The 11,699-nt window shown below is 47.2% G+C and overlaps 1 protein-coding gene across 1 annotated transcript; it reads right to left on the bottom strand.

The window, feature by feature from the left end:
* Positions 1 to 2,584: 2,584 nt before the first annotated feature.
* LOC310745965 (uncharacterized protein) lies at positions 2,585 to 8,828 on the bottom strand. Its single transcript, XM_083579356.1, has 2 exons — positions 8,401 to 8,828; positions 2,585 to 6,722 (listed from the first exon to the last, which is right to left on the bottom strand). The coding sequence occupies exon 2, from the start codon at positions 6,515 to 6,517 to the stop codon at positions 3,578 to 3,580; it is 2,940 nt and encodes a 979-aa protein (XP_083435482.1). The 5' UTR covers positions 6,518 to 6,722; positions 8,401 to 8,828; the 3' UTR covers positions 2,585 to 3,577.
* Between the last annotated feature and the right edge of the window lie 2,871 nt (positions 8,829 to 11,699).

Here is an 11,699-nt window from a genome sequence, read left to right as displayed (position 1 = left end):
ACGTGCCCATCATCTGGCACGGAAGCAGCGATAAGGCAGCTTTGTGCATTCGTAAAAGGGACGCGGGTGGCGCTGTGGGTTAAACCACAGAGCCTAGGGCTTGCCGATCAGAAGGTCGGTGGTTCGAATCCCCGCGACGGGGTGAGCTCCCGTTGCTCGGTCCCTGCTCCTGCCAACCTAGCAGTTTGAAAGCACGTCAAAGTGCAAGTAGATAAATAGGTACCGGTCTGGCGGGAAGGTAAACGGCGTTTCCATGCGCTGCTCTGGTTCGCCAGAAGTGGCTTAGTCATGCTGGCCACATGACCCGGAAGCTGTACGCTGGCTCCCTCGGCCAGTAAAGCGAGATGAGCGCCGCAACCCCAGAGTCGGCCACGACTGGACATAATGGTCAGGGGTCCCTTTACATTTACCTTACCTTTAAGACATAAATGTGGCAAAAGCAATATGGATGGTCATCATGCTGCCTTCAGATGCTGCACAGGCAATTGCGCTGACACTCTCTGTGTCCTTATTTAGGCCCATGGCTCTGAAGTTAATGCACAACTTGCTAACAGAGGAACGATAAACTTTGGAGTCCAAAGGGGCAATCAAATTGCTGATGGGCTTTCTGCCAAGAGAGGCGATTTAAGAAGAAAACAACAATTCCACCCACCACCCTGTTGATTTTACTGTGAAGGGGCTTAATGGCTGATCATAGGAGGGCTGGCTTTGCTCCTGTGACTTTAACCGCATGCGGCTTCAACCTAGCGCACAGAAATTTATCAGGGGAAGCTTTCCCTGAGACTTAACTCTTCTCCTGAAAGAGTAGCTTGCTCCATTTCTCTGTCCCAGGCTTCGGATAAAGGCGCAGGAGCAGGGCCAGTAAAAGACAGTGGCAAGCTTAGGCGGCCATCTATTTCAAATAAGAACAATCAACTATGAGACCAAAGATGTGGATGTTCTAGTGCAGGGGTAGGCAACCTAAGGTCCGGGGCATTAGGACACGCCTATGACACAAACGATGAGGTCATTGTTGGCGGCGTTCAGGAGAGATGAAGAGTCAGCCAATTTCCTTTGGATCCAGAATTTTAATCCCCAGCACCTGGAACAATCGGCTGGCCCAGAACACCTTGGAAGCTCTCTGCACAAATAAACACTCCATGATCTGCACTTTTTATCAAGTGATTGCTTGAATTTAGAAGGTGAAAGAATATGTTAAATAAAGTTCTTATTTTCTGATGTTCTTTGTTTCAATTTCTCCCTCCTCCCCATTTCTTATCTTCACGCTAACCCTGTGAGGTAGGCCAGGCTGAGAGAGAGAGTGACTAGCCTAAGGCCTTCCATGGATGAGTGGTGATTTGAACCCTGGTCTAGTTTGACCTTCTAACCATCACACGCCGCTGACTCTGGAAATCTGGCAGGAACCCTTGAAAAGGAGGAACAAGGTGGTTTTGCTTATGCCCAGAAAGTCGTAAGAAATTCATCACAGCTATAGAACAGGGGTAGGCAACCTAAGGCCCAGGGGCCGCATGCAGCCCAATCGCCTTCTAAATGGAATCAGCGTGTTTTTACATGAGTAGAATGTGTGCTTTTATTTAAAATGCGTCTCTGGGTTATTTGTGGGGCATAGGAATTTGTTCATTCCCCCCCCCCCCAAATATAATCCGGCCCACCACATGGTCTGAGGGACGGTGGACCGGCCCCCCTGCTGAAAAAGGTTGCTGACCCCTGTCCTAGAGGAGGCGAAGTAGCAGCAATGTTGATCCCACTGAATGGGAAAGATGATGCAAAAGGTGCTTCTCAGTTAAAATGTGTGATTCTGTGAAGGTGATGGACTACATGGAACTGGTGGAAATGACTGGCAGAATCCGAGACCAGGGAGAAGAGTCGGTGGAGGAAGATTGGAAGAAATTTAAAGACTATTTACAGAAACATTGTAAAGTTAATGAATGTTAGAAGGATGTTGGAATGAGGTTATGTGGCTTTAGCAGAAATGTTATAAAGGATTCGGGAAAAACTGACTGTTAATTGGTGAAAGGAGGGAAAGTAAAGTTACATTATATTAAGATAAATTACAGGACAAAAATTTGAAAAGATGGAAAGGATTTGCTGAAACAGATAATCGAACTAGAATACAAAAAAGGGAGGTGTGAGGAGGTCAAGGAAATAAGCTAATGAAAGATAAGTTATGGGAAGATTCGCTGTATTTTTCTTTTTTGCTTTTTTAATGGGTTTTATTTTTTTGTTTTTTCTTTCTTTTTCTCATTCTTGTTTTTTCTTTATTGTGATGTGTTGTATTGTTTTTGTTTAAAATGGTGTTTTTTGCTTTCTCTTTCTGTAACCTTTAAAACTTTAATAAATATTATTTAAAAAATAAAAAATAAAATGTGTGATTCCGATTCTGCTCTCCTGGAACCGTTGCCTGCGAAGTGATAGCCAAGTTGGAGCCTTTCCAGTTCCAGAGTCTTGAATGGAGCCCCTCCATTGAAGTGAATGGGAAAGGTAAAATGCTGAACTCTGCCTGCCTGCGGGATGGCGCATGTACTCCTTTAATGGCTGTGCAAGCATTTAACTTGTGTGGGTTTTCCCCCTAGCATCAAACACATTTTTACGTATTTCTTGTCTTTATTGCCATCAAGCAAGAAGCTCGGGGAGATACAAATTTTCTCAGTCAATGCAACATCAGACCGAACGATATTCCAAACATCCACAAATCCTTAAGCAAGCCATACTCCGTGCATTGGCGAAGCGTTGCGTTTGTAAGGAAAAAATAGGTCGTTGCTTTGCTGACACAACGAGACTCCAGGTGTGGTCCCCCCCAAATGAAACTTCCTCAGTCTTAAGGAAAAGGGAGCAGAAAATGCTATTCCTTTACTTTGAAAAAAACGGACGGCTAACGTGGTACCCAAAAACAGATGCTAAGCATGTTTTCGACTGCCTGGTGTTGTTACTAATTCCTTGGGATTCAATCCCAGGCAAAGGGAAATCTAATTAATCCTCAGACCTCCTATCTTGCAATGAGTTATTTTAAGAACAGGGAAAGAGGAGGAAACGAATTTTTCACCTCCCTCCGGGGTTGGAGAGAGCAATTTCCTTTTTGCAGAGTGATGCTCATTAAGGGTTTTTTTCTTTCCAGAGCAGGAGGGGAGACAATTGAGAACGCACTAAATTGGTTGTTTGTGAGTTTGGGGCTGATTGAACTAAGGTGGTGGGGTGGAGGGGAAGGAGAACGTGGAGAGAATCAGATAATGTGTTCTTTAACGGTTTCCCTAGAGTCACAGAGCCGTGAAGTGTAAAAAAACCCAGCCTTCTTCCAACCGTTGAACTCCCGATTCCCATATTCTCTCACCTTTGGTCAGGCTGGCAGGGGCTGATGGGAGTTGTAGGCCAAAGGTCATTGGATTGCACCTTTGACCTTGAGGGGGGGCTCTCTTGGGTTGCCAGTCCCTAACCTGGGAAATTATGGGCTGTCAAGCCAGTTAGCACCCCAGAGAGGGGACTTTGCTGGTTGCCGCTCTTAGCCACAGACTCACCTCTGCTAGGACTTTGCCCCCATAACCTTGCCTTGTGAGTAGAACACACTGCATTTCAAGATGCATTACAGAAGGCTTTCTGATGACCCATCACTCTTCTCTGCTGACATCATCTCTTCTAGGGATTGTTCTGTTGCAGCCGTAGTTCCTTCAGTGTTACGCTGAATGGTATCTCTAAGGAGCTCTGGAATATGCTGGAGAGATCCAAGCAATGAAGGGATGTCCACTTTTCCAGTGGAGTAACCATCAGCAGTGGCTTTTTCAACATGGAGTCCGAGGAGAACATCTTCACTCAGCTCAAGGCAGGATTGTGGGTTCTGAAACATCTCAGAATTTCCAGTTCCTGGAGTGTTGTTGTTATTAAGAGTGATTGCTCTAATGGGCTCAGATTCTGAAAACTGGTGCAGGTTGTTCACCTCTGAGATGTTTTCTGAAGCGCTTAAACCAGAGCAAGTATCATTTTTTACTTTCATGCTCCCTGTGTCCAGATCAAGAGAGCTGGACTGCAGGCCACTTCCATCCATGCTTGCTGATCTGTCTACCCCCATAGAAAATAGAAGCATGTCAGGAACTTGATAGTCACACTGAGCCTTGTTTTCTCTCGAAGGGCCCAATAAAGAAACATTTTCAGCCTTTATTTCTAAATACTGAGCATCCATGGCAGCTTGGTTAGGGAAGTTTTGTAGATCTTGATCATAGGGATCACCTCTAGAGGTGATTTCTGTCTTTGTTTCCATCAAGGAGCTCGTAGAACATGGCAACGGGTTCTCTGTAGGAGTTGCCAGAGAATCCTGAAAGCTGGAAAATAGTGAGGACTTGTTGTGGTCCGAGAGCACTGTTTCCATTTGCAAATTGGATTGTTTGGGAACTTCAAGACCCTTCATTCCAGGCACCACTTCAATGCTACTTGAAATATCTGTGCTCAGCTCTATAGGAAGCGCATCACCACTGAAGGCTTTGGCACTGTCCAAGGATGGAGAACATTCTCTCTGCCCATCCCTTGTGTGGCTTCCATAATTCTCCTCTGGATCCCGAAGGCCTGCTTCTGAACCTTTTGCTTGAATAAAACCTGAGGTCTCACTTTCCTTGCAGGTGCCCAGCTTTGGTAAGTTTGAGAAACACACAAGTGATAATCCTTCTTCACTGCTGGTTTTCGTTGTGGGTTTTGCTAATGCCTTTGGGATCTTGTCTTTCTCCAAAGAATATCCGAACAGCGTGGCCAAGGCAGATTGAGTCTTAAGTGCTTTCTTAGTCACTGCTGGTTCTTCCTGCTTACATGCTCTGCCTTGAGTTTTGGAAGCAAAAAGTCGAGCCAAAGGGTTCCTTTCCTTTCGCTTTCTAGCAGACTCCTTGGTGGTCTCCTTAATGCAGATGGCCTGTGCACCTGAGCCATCTTCGCTCTGAGGTTTCATAGCCACCTTTGTGCTTCCCATCACTTGCTTTTCAGTCAAATGTGGGACCTCACAGGAGTCGAATGTTTCTTGGTCTTTGACCTGAAGCTTAGAATCCTGAAGGATGGTCCTTCTGAAAGTTTCTTCCTCAAGCTGGATATTATTGTCACTGCTAGACTTTCCTGGTATCTCTTCATTTGTGTTGGCTATTTCTGCAAGTAGGCCACTTGGTTCCAGGTTTTCACGAGTGAATGGTGCTGTGTTGGAAGTCAAAGTGGAGTCTTGTGGGTTATTTCTTTGCAGAACACTCATTTTTTTAGCGTCTTCTGCTTGTGAGCTGGACGCTGAATGACCTATTTCTGCTTCCTCGTCTGAAGTGGTGGCTCTTTCCTCAGGTTTGCTATTTTGGGAGACCTCTTGAAGAATGCCATTTTGTGTCTCAATGCTGTCTAAATCTCCTCCTGCCTGCATTCCTTTCTCCCTTCTACTCTCTGCCTCCTTACTGTTGTGGGTTTCAGGATAAAGTTGGTTTTCTGGCCTTTGCAAGCTTGCTGGGTCTATCACCGCTTGCATTTCTCTTTCGGGGAACTCAATCCTGACTTCCCATGAATTCTCACTTACCTGGTCAGCTGCCAGGCATGTCTCCACTGAATCAAGAGAAGAACCCAACATCTCCTCATCATTGCTTTGCTCACCTTTGTGCTCAGGTAGATATACTGAGGATTCAGCCTTCGCCTGGGAGGGCTTGTGGACCTCTGTTGGTTTAGCGCTGATGTGACTCAGTTGTCCAGCCTCTTCGCACGCCAGAGTGATTGACATGTTACCTTTGCTGGCTTCTGGAAGCTTCTGTCTGCTGTCTGCTGGTGCCAAAGCAGGCAGTGGAACCCTGGCTTTAGGAAGGAGCTCAGCTCTTAGCAAAATCTGCTCTGCATGTCTTTCATCGGATGCACCTGTTCTGGAGGAAGATCCACTACTAAGCCTCTTGCCCTTGAGAGAACCTTTTGCAAGACTAGAAGCATCAGCTACAGTAACTCCTGAAGCGGCAAAACAAGTTGCTTTACTAGTTCTGAGTGCTTCTGAACGGGAGGGCAGTGAACCAAAAGAAGGAGACTCCAGAGGGGTTGATGTTAAAGGTGAGACTACAGGAACGCTCTTCTTCATTTTGAGCGGGTTGCCTTGGAACATCACAGCCCTTTCTGCTATGCTGAGTCCGTTCTTCCTTCCCTGAGCTCCTGGGATGCTTTTACCCATGAACAACTGTCTCTTCCCCGATACTCTCAAGTCTCCGCTCCCACCTGCTGTTTTAATCCAATGCGAACCGTGCTTTGGAAATGGGACGCTGGGTAATTGGCTTTGCTTCTTTTCCGCCCGAGCACTTTCTGCTATCGATTTGCCTCCCGGGGCCTCGCGATGGCTCCCATCTGCTCCACTCCGGCATTGCAGAATCAATACGGCATCTTGCAATGGTCCAGGGCTGCCATATTTTCGACCTATTTCTTTTCCAGCCACTTCCTTTAAAGGGGGCCAGCTAGTTCTGGGCTTGTTCTCTTGCCTGGCTTGCCTAGGCGGTCTCAGCTTAGCCTGAGAGTACAAACCAGGAAACGGCGGCTGCATTTTCTCTCTGGCGAGGAGCTTTCCTGGGCGATTATTTCTATTCTTGGACCCCAGTCCTGGACTTGGCTGCACGGCTATCTGCAGCTGCTGATCTCTTTGACGGACGCCGGCGTTTTCCTCTTGGCTCCTTTTTTTAACCCCAGCAAGCAGCTGGTGATGAGATTTGCAATAAAATGTGCCCTGGAAGGTGGCATAGTTGGCTAAGCTGCAAGACATACAGAAGGGAAATGGTTAGGGTTGTCGCGTATGCACGAACACCCATCGTTTCCCAAAGTTCCACTGCAACACGCAAGAACAAGCCAAGTGGTGATATGCAGGTGAAAGGGGTGGGGCCATGCAGATGAAGGGGTGGGGCTATGCAGATCAGGGCTGCCTGAATTATCCATACCCCCATTAAGTTCAGTGGGGCAAAATAAATGGGCTACAATCTGAGGGACAATGGGGAAGGGGTGAAACAGTGGGGTCACCAGAAGAAGGGAAAAGGCACATCTCCTACTCTGCTGCTGCAGCTATGCTGGGTAGTAAATTGAATAGCTTTGAAATAATTTTAGACACATCTAAGCTTTGAAATGGGACACGGGTGGCACTGTGGGTTAAACCACAGAGCCTAGGACTTGCCGATCAGGAGGTCGGCGGTTCGAATCCCTGTGACGGGGTGAGATCCCGTTGCTCGGTCCCAGCTCCTGCCAACCTAGCAGCTCGAAAGCACGTCAAGTGCAAATAGATAAATAGGTACCTCTCTTGCGGGAAGGTAAACGGTGTTTCCGTGTGCTGCTCTGGTTCGCCAGAGGCAGTTTAGTCATGCTGGCCACATGACCCTGAAGCTGTCTGCAGACAAACGCCGGCTCCCTCGGCCTGAAAGCGAGATGAGCGCCGCAACCCCAGAGTGGGTCACAACTGGACCTAATGGTCTGGGCTCCCTTTACCTTTACTTTAAGCTTTGAAATAAATTTGGACACATGTGCTATTGGTGGGTACCAGCAGTAATGGCAGTTGCTATTGGCATCCTTCTGTCTCAAAAGAAAATGGAGTACACCTCCGGGGGTGAAATCAAATGGCTGCGTTTGCAGCATCCAAGTGACCTCCCTGGGGTGCAAGCCTGGGCAGTGTGTATGGAGGTCCTGGGCCACCCAGATTACAAGATCCCCTTCTTGGCCTGGCTGATGTGGTCCAAAGGAAAGCAGAGCAAGACGTTTGGCACCAGCTTGGCTGCAGGAGTTGCCAGAAGGAGGCATGCAAGGCGCCATCCAACCATCTTAGGGACTCCACTCTAGATTTGTGTAGGATTTACTCCTGAGCCTGTTGTTCTCCCAAGGCAGTAGAGGTTTAGGATCAGATATTTCCTTCTCCTAGATGGGCTCCCTTCTCAGGTGGGTGAGCCCCATCTGCCTCTCACTTCCCTCTACAGCACATGCAGAAACCCCCTTCTTGGCCGATGGACCCACTATTGGTCTCGTATGCTCAATCCACTGGAGCCTGTCTTTGCATGCCCAACTCACTGAGGGTTTGAGTCCCATCAGCTACCCTCACCTGGTTTAGTTGACCAGTCAAAGCCATTCCCAGGGTGTGGCCACTGTCTTGTGTGGACAGCTTCTAGGAGCCACATGGTGAGAGCTGAGTGGGGACCAAAGGTGGACAAGCTACCCCAGAAGGAACATGACATGCCCCCCACCAGAAGTACTACCCCTCTCCTAACACCCCTAACATATCTGGATGCCAGGTGCTGAGAATCATAAGTGGCACTCAGGTTCTAGGCTTCCCATAATGGGCATCTGGTTGGAACAGGAAGTTGGGCTAGATGGGTCCTTGGCCTGATACATCTTTGCATTCTCTGAATGTGACCTGTAACCCCGTGGTTTTCTCACTCAAGTCTCATGTCTCACCTCAGCTTCCTTCCGCAGTGCTTACAGCAGAAACATGCGTGGTGCAGAGGAACGTTCTGGACAGGCTTGGAACATGATGCGCACACTTCCTTCACTCCAGCCTGAAATTACAAAGCATCAGCTAGCTAGCGCATTCAAATGTTTGTCTTGCTTTCGTTGGCCTGTGATGTCCGTCCAACAAGGCGGTTCTTATGGGGAGGAATGGGACAGAAAAGGTGATTCTGGTGGTGTGAAATAACTCTTTGGATTTGTTCTGCAACAAAAATTTATTTGGGCGGTTCACACGGTTTAAATATTTGCGTTCAATGAGCAATTCTCAGCTTACAACCAGAACGTCTGCCCCAAATGGGAAGGTTTCTCTTCTCCCTCTCCTGAAGGCAAGAGTGGAGGATGTTGAGCAGTTGTGCCTTAGCAGGAACTCCCACACTCCCAAGAAGGCTCTAAACCGGGGACAGGGCTGTCCCCCTCTATCCAGCTGGGGTGTGTAGCGTTCCCAAAGCAAGGAAGGATTGGACTCTGATTAATAAAATACACACAGAGGCTTGACCAGCAAGATTCTGGGAGGAGTGCGTATAATAATCTGTCTCTCCACCCCCTGGCCCAGGTCGTTTTACTCACAAAAGAACTTTTGTGAAAAGAACTTTTTACACAGTGTTCGTAAGAACCAATCAGATTTTCTCTGAGCATTTCAAAAAACCCCACGTGGGGACAAAGTTAAACTACAAAAGCTAATTTAAGCATGCATACTTCTGGGGTAAATAAAACAGGACTAAAAAGGAGGAATGCATTCAGCAACCCCGGAGGTCATAAACAGCAATAAACAGGAGAGAAAGGATGGCAAGGAAAGATCAGGCATCTTTATCACCTACATGTGAAATTATTTACTGGCCCTAAGATTAACAAACTATATCAAAGTAACCTACTATCTTTATGTACTGAGGATCCTGATGAAGTAACTGGCCTGTGTTTTAGAATGCTTACACGTACCTGTCAGGCGTAGAAAATGAACATAAGAGAAAATGGCCAAAGATGCAGATGCTTGTGGGATTTGATCAGAAATTATTGTCAATGAATTGAACCCAGTCAACACAATGCTTTCATTGCGGACACAATGGCTTGATGCATATTTTATAATTCCTCATAGCAATCCCACCTGACCCCCACACTCTGGATATTTGCACCCCTACAGGGGGTGGGGGAGAAGTTAAATCCCCAAATTCTCACTTTGAGAACATTATGTGAACCGAAACACAGCTGTCCTTCGAAATCTGCCCTTCCCCGGTTTGTGCAGCGCAGTTCTCCAGCCACGTAACGTGTGCAAAAATGCACACGCTGAGGTAAAGCGTGCAGAAAAATGCATATATCAGTGAGCGTACTAAAGAAAACTGCATTGTGTTCGGTAAAACATGCTTTATAAAAAATGTGTGTATTAGGATTATGGGCACTTAAAAGGCTGATGGATTTTCATGAGGATTTAAAAATAATAGCAATCATGAACTGCCGTGGAAAATTGAATTTAAGATTGGAAAAATGAGAAACGGAGAGAAACCAAAACAGACTGGTTCACCCATCCCTATGTCCAGCCCATTTATTTTGGCAGCTGAGGCAGGAAAATCCCACAAGTGCCTCTCCTCTCTTTGGGGCCTCCTGGGGCCTCTTGAAGGCAGGGTCTAGGTCTGTCAGGCTGTAGTGACTTTTCAATGCGCTACTGCATTTTAGACGATGGTTTTATCTGCAGTAGATAGACTGCTTTTATAAAATACACCCACACAGACACACTCGCTTTGCAGAAGTCACCCGTAAACTGCAAATATCGCTTTCCTCTTCTGACTGGTAGCAATGGGGTCCTGGGATTTCCTCTGCCCCAACTCCCAGGCTGGCTTCTGCAGCCACAATGGGGGCGTTGCTTTGCCTTTTATTCCTGCATGTGTTTTTCCCCTCCCATTCCTGTTCACACTCTTTCTCTCTGTTTGTTTTGAAGAGTGAGAGAGCATCTTTCTTACACTGCAGAGGTCTCCAACCTTTTTGGGCCCAGAGGGGACAAAGTGCCGTGGGCGCCTGTCACAAAATGGCTGCAATGGGAGTGGCATAATGCTTAATAATAATAATAATAATAATAATAATAATAATAATAATATATTTATTTATTTATTTATTTATGTTGGTTTCTGTTTATGCCACTGTGCAGTGCTTTGGAGTCACAAGACTCTGTTTTGCATTCCAGAGATTCCAGGCTGTTGGAAGTCTCACGGAAGACAGGAGACGGATGTGATGTTACTGGTTTCCTGTTCCTTTGTTTTTCTGTTGTCTCTCTGCTCTCGCAGAGAGAGGGTGTTTCTTTTCTGTCTGCGTAGTTAGAAATAAAACTCTTTGCAATGTAGCTCATATTTCTCGTCCTTCCCTGCGTGTGTAATGAGGGAACATGCCTGGAGCCTCATCAAAGGCTCAGGTCGTTAATCACGTCGGAGGACTTGAGGAGCTCTGTCGAACACAAGGTCCGACAATTTATACCCCATCCATCTGGCTGGATTTCCCCAGCCACTCTGGGTGGCTCCCAACAGAATATGAAAAACACGATAAACATCCAACATTAAAAACTTCCCTAAGCAGGGCTGCCTTCATGTGTCTTCTAAAAGCCAGATAGTTGTTTATTTCCTTGACATCTGATGGGAGGGCGTTACACAGAGTGGGTGCCACCACCGAGAAGGCCCTCTGCCTGGTTCCCTGTAGCCTCACTTCTCGCAGGGAGGGAACCGCCAGAAGGCCCTCGGAGCTGGACCTCAGTGTCCGGGCTGAGCGATGGGGGTGGAGACACTCCTTCAGGTATACAGGGCTCACACATCTCAAAGGGCAGAGAAAGAGACAAAATCGCACCGTGGTTTGAGCACCTCAAATGATCAACTCATCCCATCCAATGGGGGGAAAGGCACCTACAATAGCTACTTGCTCACAGAGGGAAGCTCTTTGCACCTCTCCTTTGTTCAAAACGGGTGCACTAATGGCATCCGTCGAAATGCGGGAATTTTCTGGGCGTGTGCTTAATGTAACACACTTCTGATGTATGATGCAGTGCAGTTGAGGTTGGGGTCAGGGTGGGAACGAAGATTATGGCAACCAACCCACCGCTTGAGAAAACTGGCTTTGTCTAAATAACTAGTTTGGCCATGGCTTGCTCTCGATGAGGCGGCACTCATGGGATAAGACTTTCTTGGGCATCGCAGGCCTGCAAGGTGATGACTAAGCCAGAGATCTGGCTGCTACAGCGTGTTCTCCAAGTGTCACGATTTTCCGGGGACAGT

The sequence above is a fragment of the Podarcis filfolensis genome (genome assembly GCF_964270895.1).
Source record: "Podarcis filfolensis genome assembly, chromosome: 12".
NCBI lineage: Eukaryota > Metazoa > Chordata > Lepidosauria > Squamata > Lacertidae > Podarcis > Podarcis filfolensis.
This window is presented reverse-complemented; position numbering and strand designations above follow the sequence as displayed.